The sequence below is a fragment of the Nymphalis io genome, chromosome 24 (genome assembly GCF_905147045.1).
Source record: "Nymphalis io chromosome 24, ilAglIoxx1.1, whole genome shotgun sequence".
Classification (NCBI taxonomy): Eukaryota; Metazoa; Arthropoda; class Insecta; order Lepidoptera; family Nymphalidae; genus Nymphalis; species Nymphalis io.
The window spans coordinates 8,050,414-8,074,520 of NC_065911.1; the positions used below are offsets into that span (position 1 = coordinate 8,050,414).

A 24,107-nucleotide genomic window follows, 5' to 3' on the forward strand; every position below is an offset into this window, starting at 1 on the left:
ACCTCTGACTTGAAAGATGACACGGATATAGAGAGGGAACGAAGGGCTTTGTCTGTCAGAGCCAATATGATTGCTCGCAGGTTTGCACGATGCTCAGCTTCTGTCAAAAACACCTTATTCAAAGCATTTTGTACAAACTTTTACACGTGCAGCCTGTGGGTAACATATACGCAGAAACAGTTCAGAGCACTTCGATTCCAGTATAATAATGCGTTTAGTGTGGTGATGGGGCTGCTGCGGTACTGTAGTGCATAAGGTATGTTCGCAGATTCGCGAATCGATTGTTTTTATGCAACCATGCGTAAGCGATGTACATCTCTTTTGCGCAGGGTTCGGGGCCGCTCCAACACCATCCTAAAAATATTCGCATGTAGATTTGACTGTCAGTACGTGAATCATTGCAATATGATTCATGTACTGACTAATAATGAATATTAATGTGTGAATTGACAATAGTTACATTCATGACATTGCTTAATTTAAATTTATTATTGATTTAATTTAATGAAATTTTATTAATGGAAGTTAATTTGATGGAATTTAATTTAATGGAATTTTATTTAATGTGATTTAATTTATTTTCATTTTATATATTTGGTGTATTGTCTTGTTTATTTAACTACCGATTTACTGGTGGTAGGGCTTTGTGCAAGCTCGTCTGGGTAGGTACCACCCACTCATCAGATATTCTACCGCAAAACAGCAATACTTGATATTGTTGTGTTCCGGTTTGAAGGGTGAGTGAGCCAGTGTAATTACAGGCACAAGGGACATAAAATCTTAGTTCCCAAGGTTGGTGGCGCATTGGATATGTAAGCGATGGTTGACATTTCTTACAATGCCAATGTCTAAGAGCGTTGGTGACCACTTACCATCAGGTGGCCCATATGCTCGTCCGCCTTCCTATTCTATAAAAAAAAAAAAAAAAAATTTGATTTAGTTTAATTTAATATAATTAAATATGATTGATTGTTTTGATTAGTGTGAATTTGAATTGATTTGGTTTAATTCAGATTTGTATTATTGTAATTTTTGTCTTTTTACTATTTATTTGTATTTATGTTTGGTTAAAATAAATTATTTTATTATTATTATTTCATCATTGTCTTCACAATATCGGTAATAAAATTAGTTACGAAATATTCGCCGTAGCTGTTCACATATTTTGCTACACTTTACATAATTAGCTTGATTATACATCGAACATATAAAATTATGATAATAACAGCTGATTATTGACTTATTTTTAAATACAGCAAAGCACGCGGTAATTTTTTTAATACCTGTTATTAAATAAAATTGAGGCACAGCCTCGAAGTTAAAATTTTATAATAAAAAAACTTGTAGTTACCACAGACGTGTTGTAGTTGTTTTTAGTATATCTCACAGTATGCGACTATATGCAGTGGCGTAGCTAGATGGAAAAGGGCCCCGGTGCATAAGGAAAGAATCGGGCCCTCATCCCCTCTTTCCGTGTAGCTTAAACTTATATTGGCCTTCAAAATTATAGATAGGAACAAGAACAGTGAGGTCAACTTATCCCTAGTAAGCTAAATCCATATGTTGCCTTGTATGATGGGTAGAATCTCTATGTGTTATTATATATAATAGAAGAAAATGGGAATTAATAACAACGCACAGAATATTTATTATACAGATGAGATCAATAAAAACGATTTTTAACAGAATTCCCAGTTCACACAAGATTTTTTTTATGCTACTCTCTTTTTAAAGCTGAGGTAAGAGGGCTCCCTGAGCTCCGGGGTCCTGGTGCACTGCACCACCTGGCCTTACGATAGCTACGCCACGGACTATATGTCTATTGTCTTGTTTATTTAACTACCGACTATTTACGTCTTAAGTGTCACAGAGTTATCCGTTGTTATCTGTATTCACCGAAACCATAGACAATTAAGTACTTTTTAATGACATTACGAATTCCTAACACTTCAGCTTACAGTTATGTATTTTAATGTGACTTCATATTTTTATTTCCAGGCAATATCACAATCAAAATTCTTCATCTTAGTGTTATTCAGTGACGTTTCTCATTGTTGTCAATTAATCTTAGTAGGATTTTGAATTCCATGGCTGGTCTGGATGGTATTCGGCCAGCTTGTCAGCCACGATGGGGTCATCAAGTAATTCCTTGGTAGTGGCCATTTGTGCTGCCGCCACGTCGTCACTGTTATCAGTGTAGTATATGTCATTCGTGTGACTCGTTATTGCGACCACTGCGTGAGTTATGCTGTTGTGCAGTTGTAGCTTTGTCGTGGAAGGATCGTCTCGCAATTAAATCCTCGTGCCTATTGTGAGGATGTTGGATCCTTCTTGGTTGCAGTACCCTTGATCCTGAAAGCATTCTGCCTGTGTATATGTTAAGTACATGGTCTTTGACTGGTAATTAGATATGACAAAGCTTTGTACAAACTTTATTACTTTACTGGATTTATATGTGAATATTAACTTCTCTAACAGCGAACGCTACATCATTTGTATGTGCACAACAACAATTCTTGTGTGACGGTGACAAGAAATATTGACAATTAATTACAAATATTAATATTATTACATGTTTGATGAAAAAAAGAAATGTCATTGACTTTCATACAATTTTATAGTGTAATATTTTTATCCTGCGTTGCTCATTGCATTTGATGCAAAATAATAAGTTGATGTCATTTCTGACATAAAATTCTAAGATTAAGAAACATTACGTCACGTAAATTTTGCCTATTGTTACACAAGTCACGCACACATTCGTTTGTCTATGTGTGACCGTGAATTTTTTTTTCTTAATTTGCAAACGCAAATTGCTATGTGGCTTTGTTTTAAATAAATATTTAATCCGTTTCAAGACGACGTCTTTGTAAATATTTCGTTTAGTTTATTAATATATTTATATTTCAAATACAATAAATACCTATGTAATAAGCCTGTTAGACTGACGATATTATTAAATTTATTAATTAAAAGATTGTCTATGGTAGACAATACACTTTCAATATTGTAACAAAAAAGAAGCAATGTCATTCAAATAGACTTCTAACATATTTTTTTTTCATTCTCTGGAAACCTAGATCAAGTTGATTGCTATATATCTATAAACATATATAAAAGTATAGTTTGTTCGTCTTTATTCATGTGTGACTCGTTTTTAGGGTTAAAGTAAAAAGGAACCCTTATAAGATCACTTCGTTGTCCGTTTGTCCATCAGTTTGCCAGTGTGACTGTCCATCAAGACTCTTTTTCTCAGGAACGCGTAGAGTTATAAAGTTGAAATTAATATCAGATACTAAAACCTGCGGTCCCTTGGTGCTGTGAAAAAATCAAACCTCTAAGTCTACGCAATCAAAAGATATGACCGTTTATGTGGAATTTCCCAAATATTTGCAAAGGGAATCAAAACCTATAGGGTACTTCCGTTAACCTAGAATCACGACATTTGGCAAAAAGCAATAACTTGTATTACTTGTGTGGGAAATAATCCAAAAACCGTAAACTTGTTACTTCAATGTCTATTTGTGTATCTGTCTTTCTAACTGTCAAAACTCTTTTTCTCAAGAACGCGTATCAAGTTTTAATTGATATCAAATAGTCAAATCTGTAGTAAGGAACTGTGAAAGAATCAAATTTCTAAGTAAACGCAATCAAATGATACGGCCGTTTGTACAGCGTATCACCTTATCACTATAGGGTAATTCCCGTTGACCTAAAATCGTGGAATTTGGCAAGATGGCAATGTTTCATAGCATAGGTATAGGGGAAAATCCGAAAACCGAAAATTTGTAGCTACTACTACTACTAACCACTTTAGAGACTAATATTGCAGTTAAATTTACGTTTTAGGGACTGATTTTGAAATGAAACTTACTACCGAGCGTGTAATTAAAAAAAAAAATTAAGAAAATTAATTTTGGAGAACAAATTTAAGAAAAACCTATGAAAAGTCTAAATCTTAAAATAACCTGATGAATAAAGATTTAATCTTTCAGTATTGTGTGGTGGTACCAAACCCTCAGTGCACGAGACAAACTCGCACTTGCCCGGTTTTTTTATCGGTAAACAGAGATTAAATCTTTAAAAATCGGGCATCATCACATCACTATTAAATAAACGTTAAGTGTAAAAATTCGGATAATATTTGCAACAATTAAATAAAAATACATATTACTTGCAACCGCGTACCAACTCAATCGTCTGAGCTTTATAATAGGCTATAAATACTAGGCCATCCACGATAACTGCAGAACAAGTTCTAATTACTTTATTTAGTGGTAGGGCTTTCTGTAATACCGATTGGGTATTGGGATATGGGGATTCTACCGCCAAACAGCAATACTTACGTACTATTGTTATGTTTGAAGGCTGAATGAGCAAATGTATCTAAAGGCACAAGTAAAATGAGTCCGTGAATTCAAATCAAAATAAATTGACAATTGTCTAACTAGCATTATTTCGTCACATAGCAGTTAAAAGAAAGGTACAATATTACGATATCATGAACACAAAGCCTTGAACTATCGGTATGCTATTTTAAAATTTAAAAAAGTTTTTTTTTTATAGTATAGGAAGGCATATGGGCCACCTGATGGTAAGTGGTCACCAATGCCCATAGACATTGGCATTGTAAAAAATGTTAACCATCGCTTACATCACCAATGCGCCACAAACTTTGGGAACTAATCCGATATCCGATGAGTGGGTGGTACCTACCCAGACGAGCTTGCACAAAGCTCTACCACCAGTAAAAAATAATCAAAAGAATCATTTAGGAAGGGTCGTGCTTAAGCGCAGGCCTTGGGCTTAAGCACGACCCTTCTGTCCCATAACATACCAGTGCACTCGGGTATGCGTCAAGGCTACCTGCTGTCTCCTCTGCTTTTCCTTGTCGTGCTGGATGGCGTTATTTCGCTTGTCAATACTGTCCCTAAATGCGTTATTGAGTGAGGTCTGACTACCTTTAACACCTTTACTACGTAGCATATCTTTGTCTGTCCAGTCCCTGTTGAATTGACATGCCGATAAAGCTGACGATTTACAAAAAGAAGCAGCAGTTGAGCTGAAAATTAATGTATGAAAGACTAAAGAGATGAGGTATAGAGCTCAAGATTTGAACCCGCTGTATATATTATATTAAAAATACATATAATATACAAACAAACACAACTTTATTTTTTATATAAGTACATAATTAGATTAGAAAATACATCATTTTAAGATAATTAAATATATATGCCTTATACCAAGGACAGTAATTTATTTTTAGTCTATTGGTTTTTTTAACTGTGGACTTTGCATGAGAATGTTCTGCTAATGCAAGAACAGTTGCAAAATAGTAATACTTATTGTAGTAAGCAAGCAGTACTTAAATTGACTCAATGCTAAATTTTATATATAAGCAAAAATTTTTTTCGCGATTCATACATGGATTTAGTTGTTACTTTATCTATTTCAATATATAACTTCTACAACTATGTATCAATGTTTTACAAAAATGTTTTTAATTATATTTCTATAAGCGACATCTAACGTATATATGAGCACACTATCATAAAAGTCATAGAGTACAAATTAAAGTTATTCAAAACGCTCGCTAGGTGGCATAATATTTTTTTAATTTGAAATATGCAAAAATTTAAATATTTAAAAATCAAAATATTAATATTTCTTGTCAAAAATATTATATCATATTGTCGCTGTTCTATTGAATAAAAAGATATTTTTGGCTCTATAATATCGGATCGTTGCCACTATTATCTAGGTAACAAAACAGACACAAAAAGGAACCCAACAAAAAAAGTGCGAGGCAGCAAAGTAAATGGCGTCTCAAGTTGTTTTTTATTAAATATCAATGTGTTTCTAATCTCACAATGTCATTTCTAATGTTGTCGTGTCAGTAGAATTGACTTAATCTATATATTTAATGTTTCATTGACGATTCGTGGTTATTTAGTCGACGTTTCACTTTTTGCCGTAAAACAATGGCGTCGAATGATTCTGTAGAATCCCAGGTAAAAGTTAGTGAAAATCGTGATACCGTGGACGATTGCTACAGTTCATGCAGCGAGACGGACGCCGGTGAAGGCATCAAGCGTCGTCGAGTGAGTCATGACTACCGAAAACTTTCGAAATTGGGATACGATCCAAGTGTGCCAACTAATTTGAAACACGCATCAACTAGCGATTTCAATGGTAAGGAGACTCTAACACCTTTATACCCTTCAAAATTTCTGCCTCTATTTTTTTATTTACATGCTCTAGTGCTATACTATATCTGTATTATTTTGGGGGGAAAACGATTAACCTATCATTTTTCAAGTTACATCACTACAATGGAGGTCATTACTGTTTATAAACATTTCGACCACATTAATTGTATTTTCTTCATTATTCACATTTCATTTTGTTTGTTAATTTACAACAATTGATGTGCTAATGTTCCACTTTGTTGCTATGGGGCTTCAATTCTTGCATCAGGGTTGACCTTGCTTAGTACTGCAATCTACTTTCTACTTATTATTATAAAAAAATTCCATTACATTTATCATTTAGCAAGAACATGAAAAAGTTTAATTGTTATTTTTCATATCACTTGTATTTAAAACAACACACAAATTTAGAAAAAAAAACATTAGTGATTTATTTGAAATTATAATATTTGTATGATTGAATTGCCAAATATTATATTTAAATCTACATCATACTATACATGACCCTACTCAATATGATTAGTCTGTTAATTGGTTATAATACATTTGTAAATATAAACAAGACTTGCAAAAGATCAAACTTGCAGGACTACAAAAAAATATATTAGATACCTGCTTGTATTTAATATTATATAGTAAATAATATAATAATGCCCTATATTATATAGTAATAATAATAAACAAACAACTTCATTAAAAATTACATTATACTATATATAAATGAATTAGAATCAGATGAAAACATTAATTTAACTTAAATTTATGTCTTATATTGTTTATACATAACTTGTCTAAATAAATATATGATTATAATATAATATCCTGGGACATTATTCACACACGTCATTTGATCCCGAACTATGCTGAGCTTGTACCATTGAAACCAGACTGATATACTACTTATTCTCTACTTCTTTTTGTAAATATATACTTATAAATGATACCGACATATTAGCAATAAAAATGAGTATTGTTCCTTATGCATGGTACAAATACTATTTTAACTTAACATACTATAATAAAAATCTATTTATTCTTTATTCGAGTAGGAAGTTATAAGTATTTTTTAATTATCATGCATTCGTTTGAATTTAAAGCTAACATCCATGCTCGAATGAAGATTCTGCTGAGAAAAATCGAAGAAGAACAACTGAGTTTCTTCTCTATTTTGTAAATGAAATATGTAGTAAGAATGAAATATGGAAACCAGTCAAAACAAACTATAATATATTATGCCGCTATATACTATTTATATTGTGAAGTAAGCTCTATATATTTAGGTTGTTAACAATTAATTAAATTTATTAACATTCAAAGTTAATAATATCTGCAGAATCTTATTGTATTATTTATTTCAATCGGAGTAAGGAAAGATTAACAAACCTTAAATTTACATATTCCATGTACGTCACTAATAGCTCTGCTATAATATGCACTACTAACAGTTTTTGTTTAAATAAATAAACAATATAACAATCTTCTATTTAACTACTCTACTCTACTAAAACTCATCTCTAGACAATTTACTTATAATTGTAAATTATGGGATAAATAAAAATTTCGCTGGTTCTTCTCAGGTCCTGAGGTGTTTCCGAACAGGTGGTAGATTATTGACAATCAATCAGCAAGTGATAATGCTTCTATATTGAATAAAGATCTATATTGAATTTTGACTTAGACTCATATCCACATTATTTCCTATTCCGACATTCTCCATCATTTAAATTGTTTCAATTCAGCCAAAGTTGGTTTTGTTTGTTTTCAATAATCTATAGAAATAAATACCAAATGCCAGAGTATTAATTAATATTGACTTTATAATGCTTTGTATTTATAAATTTACTCCTTATTATAATTACACTGTTTCAAAATGTCATACAATTGATATAGAAACAAAATAGGACTTCTAAATAAATATTTTGTAATGCTGTCGATACACACTTTTGATGAAACATATCAATTAATGGATTTGACTAATGCAATTCAATGGATTAAGAACACACATTGAAAAATGAACGATTTTCCTGTAGTGATGATTCATTTGCGTACCAGTTTATTTGTCTATTCATTCAAGTACAGGAAATCATTAGATTTTTACATTCATATTTAGTTTTTAATCCACATGCAACCACAGCTTCTGTTAAGAATTATAAAATTACAACAAACAAATACTGTTGCATTGAAAATTCTACTGCAAATACAAATATTTCTTCATAAAAAGACTTAATATAGCATTTACACTATAAATATAATGTTCTAGCATATATAGTTTGGTAACATATATATATGTTATAGTTTGGTAAAATATATGATATCTATACAAATATTATAAATGTTATAGTAATGGTCCCTCTGTTACATTTTCACGGTTTAATCACTGAATTGAATTTCGTGAAACTTGATATGCAGCAAACTTGAACCCAAATAATTTATATAGGCTATTTTTATCAAATAAATGAACCTCTTTGCATGCATACATACCCACAGGCTGAAACATGTACTTGATTTTTTTTTTTTTTAAATTTAGAATAAACTCCTTAGCCTAAAATCAATTTTGTCAATTTAAAAAATATTGCTTATATAATATAGTTTTGCCAGTTTTTTATATTATTCATAATGGTTACACTACACTTTAAAACTAGTAGATACTTGCAGGTGCTAGTTTTTATACAAAGTGATTCAAAATTATCTTAAAATTTATAAAGTTTTAAAACTTTACATAAATGTACAATTGGCTTGAAATATACATGTGCGTGTTGCCCCAAAAATATATATCAAAAACCCAAAAACTGCATAACAACCAGCTTGTTTATTATTCTATGTCCATTCAAGACCTTCTCCTCAAAAGGGAGAGGAGACCTTAGCTCAGCAGTGGGACATTAACAGGCTGTTACTACTACTACATTCAAGAATTGTATTTTATTATGTAAATGCAAATAATAACACTGACAAAAAAATGTACAAATTAAATTCTATACTCTATATTTGATTTATCAAAAAAAAAAACCAAATTGATACACTGAATAATTTCAAATTTATATATCTCAAAAAATGACAAAAAAGTATTTATATGAGTAATGAAATTATTTTATTACTAATGTGTAGTTCTAACAAAAATGTTTAAAAGTTATAGTAACCAACACATTTATGTTTTTACAGTGAGAAAGCGCAAACCTAGCAGTGACTCTACGGAGCTCTGTGTTTGGGGAGAGAATTCTCGACCAGCAAAGTATAGCAAGATATGGCCAGTGTTTGATTCTGGAGGATTTGGTGACACTGCAGTACTTACTCTTCACATACTGCAAAAGTCTGAACCGATGAGGAACTCCTTACTCTTTAATAGAAACAATGATATACAACAACCGTGTGTTGATTGGTTTGGAGGTATCAACGCATCATTGAAGCAGACAAAACTATCAAATACAATACCCCAAGATGACTTAACAAAGCGGATCTATTCCTCAGTTTCACGTCAACTAAGAATAATCAACGGATACTTCCAAACGTCCATGTTCAAATACAAATATCCCAAAGTGACCAGAGCGAATGTACTTCTAGAATCTTCTAGTTCGAGACGTTTGTCCACACATATCAGTCTGTCTTTGAAAGCGATTAAGTTCCAATCGACACCAAGGAGACAGTTACCATGCTATGGTAATTTAGAATTGCCGTTGAAGATCAAACAAGAAAAAGCATCATCACAATTCTATCCAGCAATAGGTAGAAGTGTTAAAACTGAAACGGATAAAATGCAAAATGCTATTAAGGTGAAAGTCGAACAGAGCATTAAGAATGAAGGTGAAATTGAAAAAAGTAGAGAGAAAGAAAGGGAAAGAGACAGGTAAGTCTATTGACTCGCATATATTTAATCTGATGCACATTTATGAGCGCTTTTAGTATATAATACCTACATCGAACAACAGGTTCAAGACTTGTCTTGAAGATTATATTGAAAATTTTGATGGTTATCATCTTTAAATATTATTATATCTCTATCCAGAATCATTGATATTGTTAATATGTTTGTGCGATTTAATTTGAGCTCTTTAAGAATGATGACTCAGGTACAACCTTCCGTAACGAATTAAATGATATTAAGTGAAAACAAATGTTGAATACATGGTCTTCTTAAAATATATGATTGTATTGCCTATTTCAATCGAAGAAAATTTAGATATAAACAAACCTTAGATATCCATATTCCATGTGGTTTGCTTTACTATATTATGCACTACAAACAGTTCTTGATTAAATATAAATACAACACTAATCCACTAAATTACTTATAACCATCCAATCACCAACTTGGCCAATATTCAAAACGACATTGCTTCAAACATCATAAAGAATTCCATAGATTATTCAAGATCTCGACTAATGATATCACCTCCTTTAATGTCAAAGTAGTTTATTTGTCTATTATACCTCCTGATAGGCTTTATGTTATTTTGAATTAATCAATATTTATTAATATTATAGTATTTTCTACAAATGTAGCTTTAATAATGATAGGACTTTGACTTATCTGGTACCGATTACTTATTCTTACATACTCACTCATTAGTTATTTTTTTCCCCCAAATATCAACACCGTATGACTAGCTTATAAGCTGCAAATGCCAATATCCTGGGTAGAAATCCTAGTTCGGGCCAGAAAAATGTTAAGTTACGCTGTCAATAAGGAATTATTTAAAATGGTAGCTCTTTCACCTCAATGGCAATAAAGCCTAATCTTACCTAGCCTAATGCACTGCAAATGCCAACGTCCTGGGTAGAAATCCTAATACGGGCCAGAAAAATGTGAAGTTACGCTTTCAATATGGAATTATTTAAAATGTTACTCTTTTACCTCATAATGGCAATAAAGCCTAGTCTAACCTAGTCTAACGCATGCTCTATGGATAATGAGAGCCCAGATTATGGATAATAATCATCAGTGAGTGCAAGTAGTCAATTAGTTCCCAAAATGGCCAGGTCGTCGCACTCGTCGCGCCACTCGTGCCAGCAGTGCCGGCGTCGCGCGCGCGTGAAGCGCTGCTCCATCGGCGTGCAGTGCCGGCGCGAGCGCACGGGGCCCGTGTGGGGGCCGCTGGCGCACAGCCTCGACCTCAAGGGGCTCAAGTACCATAGGTAGATACTCATTCATTACAAATAATACTAATTATTTATTGAAGTGAAAACTTCTTTAGGCGTTGCACTGGTTTGCCGTAGGAGATAGACTCGTGGCTTTGCTTCACCGACATACTTATTTAATAATAATAATAATATCCTGGGATATTATTCACACACGGCCATCTGTTCCCAAATTAAGCAGAGCTTGTACTATGGAATTCAGACAACTGATATACTACTTATACTACTTTTCTTTTTGTAAATACTTTTTAATTATATAGATAATTACACACAGACTCAGGACAAACAGCCATGTTCATGCACACAAATGTCTGTCCTGAGTGGGAATCGAACCCACAACCTTCGGCGTGAAAGGCAACTATCTATTAACCACGCCAACTGGCTTATTTATTTATAAAAGTTAATATAATGAAATCGTTTCCATCGAAACCCCCTCCCCCCACTGTTTCCGTGAGAGAAACGCTTAAAGCGTTCTTCCAGCATTTAAAAAAGGGACAGCAGTAAATTTTCATCGATAATATATTAACATTAGATACAAAACTATTTAGAATTTAAATTGTGTTACAAAGTGATTATTTTTGTGTACAGGTTAATGCGTGTAGAGACTCATCCAAACGGTGGCGCTAGTGTGGTGTATCTCAACCAACAAGATGTGGACACGTTAAGTCCCCCGCAACAGGAAACACTCGCTAAGGAGTTTTTGAAGGTGAGTCGTGCTTTTTTTTTGTCATATATATTTTCTATAATAATCGAAATATATTTTGTTTAAGTGGGCTCTTATATGAACGTTTGAACTGACATGTTATATGATTAAAAATGTAAAGTTAACACCGTTTTAGTATGTAGATTCTACCGAGAAGAACCACCGAAAAATTACTTATTATTACATATAAATTTCAAATACTTTATATCTGTAAGAAATTAAACTATTTAAAAAAAAAGATAAAATTAATCTTACTGCCTGTAAATTTTCCACTTATAGCCTAAGGCCTCTTTCCCTTAGAGTAGCTAATTCCATCCACCACCCAAAAGCACCCCACACCACCAAAGGAGATTGGTGAATACACATTTGTGTAAGGCTATCATCGGAAACATGGTTTTGTTTGGAAGTTTTCCTTCAATGTTTCACTTCACCGTCGAGTATGAGATGAATTCTTTGGCCCGGTGCTAATGGTGTTTATTATTTGTGAAGCTGGTTTTTATTATTTATTAAATTATTTGGCAAATGGCAATTTTTAGTATCGGGCCACAGAATTACAAACACAATTTAATTATATGAAAATTCTAACCATTCAGGTGTTTTAACCGTTGGGCCATGTCGGCTCAATCTATCTATATGTCTCTGTCAATCTATTTTACATATATATATATATTTGTTGCAGCTCGTTTTCTCAGAGAACAGCGAAGGCTGGGCTAACTTCGTCTGCGGAGTGGTTCGGGGAGCGGCTGCGAGACTCCCATGCTTGTTGCAGTATTTGTCAGAGAAGTACCCGACATTGACTGTAAAGGCAGGTGTTCTGGCTAGGGCGTCTGATATTGAGACAACAACTATAAGCCGATATTATCAACAGGTAAACTCTTATTCTTTAGCTACTGACAAATTTCATAAACAAATACATATTTTATACTTTACAAAGAATTTGAATCTTCAGTTTTTTATTACAAGGTATGTTAAATTAATTAATTAAATTACTATATCCTGCATGAAAATCAATGAATATTAATTATAATAATAATGGGTTACTTTTATCTATTTTAATAATAAAAAAAATATGGAGAATTTATATTTATCTTTATATGATCCTTCTATTGAGTGATACCCCTTAGTTGGTGTGTGTAGTGTAGAGTGCTATTTAAATGAAAATAAATTAATCAATTTTACAAAACTAAAAGTATAAGTGAAATTTTATAGAAGTAATCATCTTTCCTTAATGTATGACTTTAGAGCAGTGGTCTGTGTGGATAGTGGGATATTTTATCTGATGTTTTGTTCACAACCATTAATCTCGATAGTGGGTTTTAATATAACTGTTACTGCACTTATTATAAATACAGGTTTCTCAATAATGTTATGATGATTATAGCTAAAAGTTCATTAGTTAACGCAAATGCATCTTGGACATGACTTATAGTGGACTCGACGAGGCTAACACAGTATCAAGCTAATAATAAATATATATTATAGTGACATCAATAGTAGGGAACCGAGATGGCCCAGTGGTAAGAACGCGTGAATTTTAACCGATGATCCTAGATTCAAACCCGGGCAAGCACCACTGAATATTCATGTGCTTAATTTGTGTTTATAATTCATCTCGTGCTTGACGGTGAAGGAAAACATCGTGATGAAACCTGCATGTGTCTAATTTCATTGAAATTCTGCCACATGTGTATTCTACCAACCCGCATGGTGAAATAAGCTCCAAACCTTCTCCTCAAAATGGAGAGGAGGCCTTGGCCCAGCAGTGGGACATTAGCAGGCTGTTACTGTACTGTACAATAGTAGGGAAGTATGTACATATATACCGATATCTCGATCATTATTTTAATCCTGAAATGTGGATTGTGATACTGCCTGGTAATAAACACTAAAATAAATTAAAGATTTGTGGAAATAAAACATTAAAAAATATACATATATAAGCATAAGCTTAAATTAATATTGAATCAAGTCTATGACACCTTTATGAAAATCATACATATGTAACATGACTTTTAATTCCACTCTTAAAAGCACTAACAGCTGTACAATTACCGTTCACAGGTGCAGCAGTCGTACTCAGCGGGAACTTTCCGCTCCGGCCCCCTGCACCAGATCTCGTTGGTGGGCACCGTGCACGAGGAGGTGGGGGGATACTTCCCTGATATGCTGCGTATGTTGGGCGATTGCCCCTTTCTCAACCTGGTGAGTGGTACCAAGCAATATTTGTACTATGATAATCGCATGAATACAAGTTTATAATATTATTCTAAAACTCGGCAGACATTGTCCTACTTGTGTAAATATATCAATTTAATTCCAGTGTTAGTTTTTTTTTTTTTTTTTTTATAGAATAGGAAGGTGGACGAGCATATTGGCCACCTGATGGTAAGTGGTCACCAAACGCCCTTAGACATTGGCATTGTAAGAAATGTCAACCATCGCTCACATTACCAATGCGCCACCAACCTTGGGAACTAAGATTTTATGTCCCTTGTGCCTGTAATTACACTGGCTCACTCACCCTTCAAACCGGAACACAACAATATCAAGTTACCAAGGTTGGTGCATTGGCGATGTAAGGAATTGTTAATATTTCTTTCATCGCCAATGTGGTGGTGACCGCTAACCGTAAGGTCCATTTGGCCGTTCGTAAATCGTACCGTACCTATAACATAAAGAAGAACTTATATATATTAGTGTCATAGGTGATGGAGCGACAGTCAACATTTCATTTTATTTATATATATTTCTATAATTTTTTTTTCAAAGACAATGCCTTGGGGTCCAATGTCAGCGGTGGATATGGACCCTCAGGAGTCCAACGACGGTCCTATTTTATGGATCAGGCCGGGAGAACAACTTGTACCGACTGCAGAACTCGGAAAAAGTCCCATCAAGAAGAGAAGGTAAATATTTATCTATACACAGTACTATTTATACATATTCTTTTACTATAAGAAATATTTTCGGTGCCACAGTTTTATGAAAGTATTATGATATTATTCTGTGTGTGCGCAAATATGTGTGCTCTCTACTCTCCTACTCTCATAGCCCAATAGGATGGCGATCCGATATGGTCGAAGAGATATCAGACCTGTAACCAACGTGTTCACGCACATACTTGTCTAATTGTCTATATAACGCGCACTGTGCAGTCAGTTAATCTCTTGAAAATGTTCTGCGTGACTGAAGTCAGTCACATGGACACATCACCGTTGTATCATTTCCGAGATTGACTCTATATGACACTGAAGTTGAATTGTGTGTTGTGTGTCAGGACGGGCATGAACGAGCTGCGCAACCTGCAGTATCTGCCCCGTTGGAGCGAGGCGCGCGAGTTCCTGTTCGAGGACCGCACGCGCGCGCACGCCGACCACGTGGGACACGGACTGGACCGGATCACCACCGCCGCCGTCGGTATGTACCACATATACATTACGCACACTCTAAATGACAGCGTAATGTAAACACTTTCTAGGTTATTTTTTTTTATGTTCTTAGGTCTACAAAACAAAATGGCAATCAAAAAATTCAAATGATTACATTTCTCTTGATGTAGACACGACATACGCTTTTGATTTTTAAGTATAAATAAGCGTCTAGTCTATGCAACACAGACCTAAGCTTATAAGATATATTTTTAAAGTTAAACAATTCAAACTATCGAAGCCTTTTTATTTTTAATTATAGATTTTTCGTAAAATATTAATTTACATTTATTTATTTATATAGATATACAAAAAATACAACCAGGACATATTAAAATTACGAATTTATAAAATTTTAAGCTAAATTATATTCAATGCGTACACGGCATTCACAAAATAATAATAATATAGTCAATTGCTCTTTTTATCATAAGCAATAAAATTAATAAATTACGATAATTGATAAATTAAAATCATGTAATCATATAAATTATCCAAAAAAACCATAAATATTTAGATACATTCATCCATCTGAATTAAAACTAAGAAAATAAATAAAATTTAATTAATTGTGTATGAATTATTCAAAAACCATATAGAGCAACTCTTGTAATAGTTAATTTTCTGATATTGAAAGTGAATAACTAGATTTTTCTCATTTTTATCCCTTAGGAGTCCTTAAAGCAATTCATTGCGGCGATGAATCAGACCGTGGCAGAATAACCAAGGACGTGGTAGCTTTTCACGCGGGAGACTTCAACAAATTGGTGCAATTATTACAGTTGGATCTCTACGAGCCGCCCATCTCTCAATGTGTCACTTGGTAAGTTTGAAATTTGATTGAATAAATCATCTCTATTGGTGAGGAATTATAAAAAAAATGGTATTGATTAATTGTAAATGTCAGTAATGTTGCAGTATCTTAATCAAAAATCTGTAAATAATTTATACAGCTTGTTATTATTTGAATGAACTTGATATGAACTTTATTGTTTGAACAATTTTTTTATAAACTGATATTTATAAAAAGTATTACTAAACGAAACTACAGGCTTATTAATGATTTAAAATTTTAAAAACAGGTTAGAAGAAGCAAAGTTAAACCAACTCCGTCGAGAAGGTGTACGATATTCAAGACTACCTCTGTGTTCGGACGACATTTACTTCCTACCGAGGAATATCATTCATCAGTTCAGAACGGTATCTGCTGTTACATCTATTGGTGAGTTTGAACATTTGTTTTTTATTTAATAATTTAGGACCAATGCTGTTCTATTTCAATATAAATGTCCAATCATAATAAATTAATTTTACTCATTTATAATCACAAGTCTGTATATTATGTGTATGTATGTATATTACATACAGACTTGAGATCTTAGAACAAAACAAGACTTTGTAGACAATGATAATATAAATTCTGCTGGGGATGGGAAAAAAAGTCGAGATGGCCTAGTGAATCTTAACAGATGATCGTGGGTTCAAACCCAGGCAAGCGCCACTGAATTTTCATGTGCTTAATTTGTGCTTATAATTCATCTGGTGCTTGACGGTGAAGGAAAACATCGTGAGGAAACCTGCATGTGTCTAATTTCATTGAAATTATGCCACATGTGTATTCTACCAACCCGCATTGGAGCAGCGTGGTGGAATAAGCTCCAAACCTACTCCTCATAAAAAGGGAGAGGAGACCTAACCCCAGCAGTGGGACATTAACAGGCTGTTACTGTATACTGTTACTGCTGGGGTTAGGTCTCCTATCCTAGCGAAACGGTTTGAAGCTTATATACTATAGTATAGTAGTAGTAACAGCCTGTAAATGTCCCACTGCTGGGCTAAGGCCTCCTCTCCCTATTTGAGGAGAAGGTTTGGAGCTTATTCCACCACGCTGCTCCAATGCGGGTTGGTGGAATACACATGTGGCAGAATTTCGATGAAATTAGACACATGCAGGTTTCCTCACGATGTTTTCCTTCACCGAAAAGCACGAGATGAATTATAAACAGAAATTAAGCACATGAAAATTCAGAGGTGCTTGCCCGGGTTCGAACCCACATTCATCGGTTAAGATTCACGCGTTCGAACCACTGGGCCATCTCGGTATATACTATAGCGTACTCATTATATCACATTGATATGCTAGAATTAAAGCCGACACATGCAAGTTTTCCCACAATGTCTTTCCCTGCCGATCACGAGATGAATTACAAACACAAACTTTGCTTATCTAGATTTAAACTTACTATCTGTATCTGTTACATATTATATTCACTGTTTTATCTCGGCTAGTAAACTACTAACTTGACAGAAAAAGTCTAAGTAACAAAGTGCAAGCTTGTCGTAATGTTGCCATTTATAAGTACTTTGTTATGGCGTAAAAAAAATAACATTCTGCGTTATCTTTCCAGCATGGCATCTGAGATTAAAGCAATATTACCCATCGTCAGAGGCATCTTCACCGGCAGAAGAGAGACCACCGCCAGATCAGAATACAAGTAATCATTCAGGTGAGTGAGACGATAGACTATAGAAAAATGTGCAAACTGTAATGTTATTATAAACTTGACTGCTTCGTTGGTATAATAACTGGTTAACGACCGCAAATACCGAGGTCCTGGGTTAAAGCCACAGTCGGGACAGTAAAATGTTATTGGGCTTTTTTATCGAGAAATTCCCAGTAGCAGCCTAGAAATGGGCAATGTATACACTCCCGTTCCTCGGAAAGCACGTTGGATGAACTCCAGTCCTATCGGACTATGAGAGTTTGGGAATAGAGAGTGCACTTAGGTGTCCACATACTGGAGCTGTACAATATATCACGCACAGTTGCCCAATATCGTTCAGGAGGACATTATCATATAATAGGACAATAAATCGTGTAAATGTTTCCTAGAGGTACTTAATTATTTCTATTTTGTTTATAGATTCCAAAAAATCAACAAAACACAAGAGTGGCGTTATTGAAATGAGAGCGTTAAGTGCAAAATATAAAGAAAAGTCTGCACTAAAAATATCTGAAAATCGAAAGAGCTTAGAGGGCCAAAGTAAGGATAAAACAGAGGAAAAGAAAGAAAGACGGGCAGATAAACACGAAAGGACAGAGAAGACTGACAAGAATGAGAAAATTGACAAACATACACACAGGCACAAAGACACAGATAAACATAGATCAGAGAAACCGGAAGCTCGAATTAGTGATAAATCAGACAAATCTTCAGATAAATCTGATAAGCCAGAGATCAGGGTTTCCGATAAGGAAAACAAAGTCGATAAGTCGGACAACAAATCAGAAAAATCGGATAAATTGGATAGAAACGAAAAAATTGATAGACCGGATAAAGATAGAACTGAGAAGATTGAAAGCAGGTCAGATAAATCTGAAATGAAATCCAGTGACAAGAACGAAAAGTCTTTCGAAAGAACAGATAAGGAAAGAACCGATAGAACAGACAAACAAGATAATAAAACGGAGAAATCCGAGAGTAGGTCAGAGAAATCTGATAGGTCAATGGAGAAATCTGACCAAAAATCAGAGAGTAGAACTGAAAAAGAAAACAGGACTGATAAGGACAATCGATCAGAACGATCATCAGATAAAACTCACGATCATCACAGACGGCATTCATCATCCCGCCACAAATCATCACACCACAAGTCTGAGAGGTCCCGGGACCATAAAGACCATAAAAAGGACCATAAAAGCTCAGACGACAGGAAATACGAGAAGCAGAGGGATAGAGATGTAAGGGATGTGAAAAATTTTGCCGATTCAAAAGTGCAAAGTGATAAGTTACCGCAAGTGATCCATCGACCTCCGGATTAGTGTGTGATTTTGTGTGAAAACAAAGAGCTTTGTGAGTGGTTAGAAGATTTGGACCTTGTGACGGTCCGTGCAATGTCCGTTCCCTGTATTATAACAAGATGTTATATTTCAGTGAAATTGTTAATATACACAATGTTTTAAAATATAATCATGTCTGATTTGCGCGAATGTAGGGCTTAATTGTTTAAAATATTATTTGGTGTACTTCGTACTTCTAAAATTATTTTTATAATAATTAAAATTGATCTCTGTTTCGACTGCGCAAGGTTCCAAATTTCTCTAAAAACTCTGAGCAGAAAAATCGTACCATAGGATAATTCCCTGTAAATAATAGACTAAGAGTCTCGTAGAGGCTAAGCGATGGATGGTTGAAGGCGCAGTTTTAGATCTTTCTTATTTACTAATCAGTACTTAGGTATTTTTTTTACTATAAGTTACTTTATTTAAAATTAGATTCAACATCGGATGTAAAATTAGAATAATTTAAAGTATATCTTGTTTTAATAAAGAATAAAATAATAATTTCCATTTTTGAAGTTGGCTTAGAACGAATGGATTTCTTGAAGTATTGCCTAGGTTATTAATGTACACAGACATACTTCAAACTTTTTTAACTGATAATAATATCAGTATTAAATACAACCCATCAACCCTCATCTAAAACTGCGTTATGATTGTGATGAAAAAGTTTTAACGAAGACGAATATATAATAAATAAATTTTAAGATGAAAAAAAAAATTAATATTCACACATATTTCTAAAGAACTTGCACTAAGAGTAAAAAGATATATTAATAAATAATTAAGGTTAGAGAGTACATTTTTTTGTGATTTTTATTAAATTATTTATTACGTCCCTTGTTATTGCGACTAAGGAGATATGGAACGCTACGTGTTCGAATTATTTATTTAGGAAACGAAATATATTTGAATATTCGACTATTTATATCGTTAGGGGCTAAAGATTCTAGATAACTAAAATAAAACTGTTTACTAATTTAAGCTGCATACAATAATATATACAAATAATAATACATACAAAAGAGATATTGGTAACTTTTGTGTGAATTTGCATTTGCAGCTGAAGATTCTGGAATTATTTTAATGTGTTAACAAAAATTGTTACACTTTTGTAGAAATTGTCAACAATTTGAGTGGAAATTTACTGTAAGATTTATTACTAAGATCTTAGCTCGGAAGAGAAATGATATGGATGGTGTAGGTAACGAGAACATTTTTATATTGAACTTTTTATATTAATAATGCCGTTTTCAAAAACTCAAAACATCAAATACTATTATAAAATACATCAAACATCATTAAAACATTTTATCTATAAAATTTCTGTCGAATCAATTGCTATTTGTAATTTAAATTTTGGACAAACTTAATGTAAGGTTAGCAAAACTCATTTTAGTTTATTATTTTAACTTTTAATTTATTCAATAATAAAACCAAAATTTTTGTCGATTGTCTTTGAACTTTGATTTGATTAATGAATGGTTATTAGGAGAATGACTTATTAAAATGTATTGTATGCGTTAAACACATTCAAAATTTAATATTAAAATTGATATTGAATATAAAACTTATACCATTCATATGTGATTTCCTTTATATCCAATATTAGAAAGTCTATGTAGAACGTTGTATATTGTAAACAAGTTTTATTTTGTCAAAACTGAATATTACTTGAATCAATACATAAATATAATTTTATCGATTTTTCGATCTTTATAAATATTAGGTATACTTAATCTAAATAAAAAATAATACTAATTAAACGTGAGTGACTTAATGTAATTACAGGCAAAATGGACATAACATCTTAGGTCCTGTCTAGACTGTTTGAATGAATGATTAACACTCAGGTCTAAGGGCAGAGCTTACTACTTACCTGATAAAAAAAAGAAAAAAAAACAATAGTGTATTTATAAACATACATATTTGGGTTTTAGGTTATTTTACTAAACCCTTACAGTCATTCAATGTTCCCTTTATTGTTTCATAAGCTCACGAGACAAGACAGTCAGTCTAAAAAGCTATGATCATGTCTAAAACCTAAATATAATATGTAAAATTGATAAAATGTAAATGTTTAGTGTACAAATAAAGCTTGTTTACAAATAGCGCAACACTGTTGAAATGATTATTTGTTTTGCATTATTTTATTATTAAAATTTTTAGCCTCTAATTAAATAAATTCTTGAAAGACGAACTCTGTAATTATGCAGTTTTGAATTGTTTAAAAACTTGCCTATTTTATCGATTTAGAACGAATAAATTATGAATATAGTAGTTATTTTGTTATGAAAAATTAATTTTGTTGTAAATTAAGAAGAAAAAAAAGTAATGATGGAATTACAATAGATTTATTTGATATTAGCATTATTTAATAAAAGTGATCTTGCTCATATATTCTGGAGTAATTTATTTTGTTAAAGTTTTTCAATCGACAAAATTGTATCATACATTTAAAAAAATAGTTCATAAATACTTTTTCGTCACCACCCAAAATAAGAACCTCTATTTAAAAAAAACACATTAAGAATATATATTTCTTACAGATAATACTTTGAAATTTCTGTTTGTTCCAATAAAAATGAATGCTTCAGTTATTAAAATGTTTGTATAACTTAATTTCAATGAGGGAACAATGTAACCAAAATTATTATATTGAAGATATATATGTATTTATTTAATATATCTTGAAAACAATTTTTATACATTGAAGTGGTGGAGTTATACAAATTTTTTACCATATTCAAATAGTGTTTCTAAAAATGGAAATAAGTTCAGAAAAAATATTTGAAAAAGGAATTTTTAAGTTATGGTTGATAACTTAGTTACTGTTTTTTTAATTGAATGAATTTTTAATTTCGGAGCTAATCAGGCAACATATTGCACAGATTAAAAATAATGAATGTTCATCTTTAGTATTTATAATCAATCAGAAATTTTATTTGGTAAAAATTTGGAACTATTAAATCAATAAAGCACAAATCATTATTTAATTTAAATTTTTGCCACAACAAGTCCTTTGTAAATTAAATCCAAAACAATGACCCTTTTAAGAAATGTAGATTCGATTTCAGTCTTCTCAAACGCTGACAATTATGATTAATCCTTAAAGCGTTTAAGTTTAGATGGTTAATTTATTGTTTCACGTTTCCTATATTTTTTTTTAAATAATAAATAGAGTATGATAGAGTTTGTCGTTTTATTTGTGACCTATTTACCTTGGATTTGTTGTAATCCATCCTACATTTATAGCATTGTGGTTACAACGTTATGCTGCAAGCCGTCTCTTCAAAAGGATAAGTGGCCTTAGCTCAGACTGGAGTGGAGTAATTGTGTAAGTTTGACACATTTTTTGAAAATAAATGAATGGTAAAAAACCTTTTAAAATGGTGTAAGCAGGAGAAAATAAGCTTTGAAGTAAATTAAACCCATCATTTTGTTCCATAATACAATTTTATATGTCTCGACAGGAGTTTAAATTCTAAGTGGAAATTAATGCATGTTTATACAGGGTGACTGGTTGAATACTATCAATATTTTAGGAGGATACTCGGTACATGATTTTCATTCGAATTATGTAAAAAAATAGGTACTTAATTTTTGACCAAATTTACAAAAATTTAAATAAATGAAGTGTGGACACAAGAGGGCGGCGCCGGCCCGGCGCCGTCGGCGGCGCCGGCGTCGCGTGCGGCGCGGTGTTGTACTGTACCGCTTGACACCCGCAACACCTGCCCCGCGGCCAATTAGTCGGACGAGCGCTGCCGTAAGGTTCGTATGTCCGTTTTCCCGCGCGCGCGCCTAGCGATCGATCTTAAGCGTATACCTAATCTGTCGTGTGTGATTCGTCATTAATAATTAAGTATGGCTTATCAATACACAAATGCAGAATACCTGGACATGGTTCGTGCTTATGCGCGTGCGAATAATAGCTTACCGGGTGCTATCAATTTGTACCGGGAGATGTTCCCCAATCGCCGAGTACCTATTGCCAGCGTAATCTTAAACGCTAATCAAAGGCTACGAGACTTTGGACAGTTCCGTACTCCAACACATGCCCAAGGACGAGCAGGAGCGGCATACCCTGTCTCCCTACAAGCAGACATTCTCGAGTATTTCGGGAACAATCCAGAAGCGAGTACTCACCAGTGCTTTCGAAAGTGTTAAAAGTGACCCATTCGTGTTAAATCGTGTGAAAGACAATATGCGTAAACGTGCCGAACTGTGTATCACACGAGAAGGAGCTCACTTTGAACATTTGTTAAGGTTAGTGTAGTTATGTAGGTAAATAGTTTAGTTTAATGATTGACAATCGTTGTAAATAAGTATAATTCCATTTTTAAATACGCCGGAAATAGCAAGATAGGTAAACAGTTCATATTAATTTTTGTCCCAAGTTCACATCATTTACCTAGTCAACAAATTTGTTGCTTAAACGAGTGAAATGTCTTGGTATTTTTGCCTATCCTAAGCCAGGATTAAAGTATGAAGAGGGATTGGATCGTGCTTGTTTATCAAAGGTAGCCTGCTACCCTGTTAACACGTGGCGGCGTTTGGATGTAGGTATACTACCGCGCGATAACTAAATGTACCTACCTGTTTTGTATCGACAGCGCAGCTAGGGTGTCCACACGACGCGTAATTAATTACATAACTCTTGGTTAACTTTACTTAGAAGTTTATTAATATTTATGTTATATGTATTTTTTTTAATCATATATGATCGTCAAAAATCACGTCCTTAAGTATCGATAGTATTCAACCAGTCACCCTGTATAAGTAAAAAT

General features: G+C 33.2%; 1 protein-coding gene across 1 annotated transcript; it reads left to right on the forward strand.

Annotated features, from left to right (window-relative positions):
- Positions 1–5,789: 5,789 nt before the first annotated feature.
- Positions 5,790–22,510, forward strand: LOC126777843 (uncharacterized). The gene is made up of 12 exons (XM_050501070.1): positions 5,790–6,195; positions 9,372–10,053; positions 11,187–11,342; positions 11,934–12,051; positions 12,728–12,916; positions 14,110–14,250; positions 14,818–14,954; positions 15,326–15,465; positions 16,149–16,299; positions 16,559–16,698; positions 17,885–17,983; positions 18,401–22,510. Exons 1-12 carry the CDS (start codon positions 5,985–5,987, stop codon positions 19,297–19,299), a joined length of 3,063 nt encoding a protein of 1,020 aa, XP_050357027.1. The 5' UTR covers positions 5,790–5,984; the 3' UTR covers positions 19,300–22,510.
- The last annotated feature ends 1,597 nt before the right edge of the window (positions 22,511–24,107 follow it).

Coding starts and splice junctions, on each gene's coding strand:
- LOC126777843 (XM_050501070.1), top strand. CDS start 5,985: ATGGCGTCGAATGATTCTGTAGAATCCCAGGTAAAAGTTAGTGAAAAT. Junction 6,196..9,371: donor ATCAACTAGCGATTTCAATG/GTAAGGAGACTC, acceptor ATGTTTTTACAG/TGAGAAAGCGCAAACCTAGC. Junction 16,699..17,884: donor ATCTGCTGTTACATCTATTG/GTGAGTTTGAAC, acceptor TTATCTTTCCAG/CATGGCATCTGAGATTAAAG.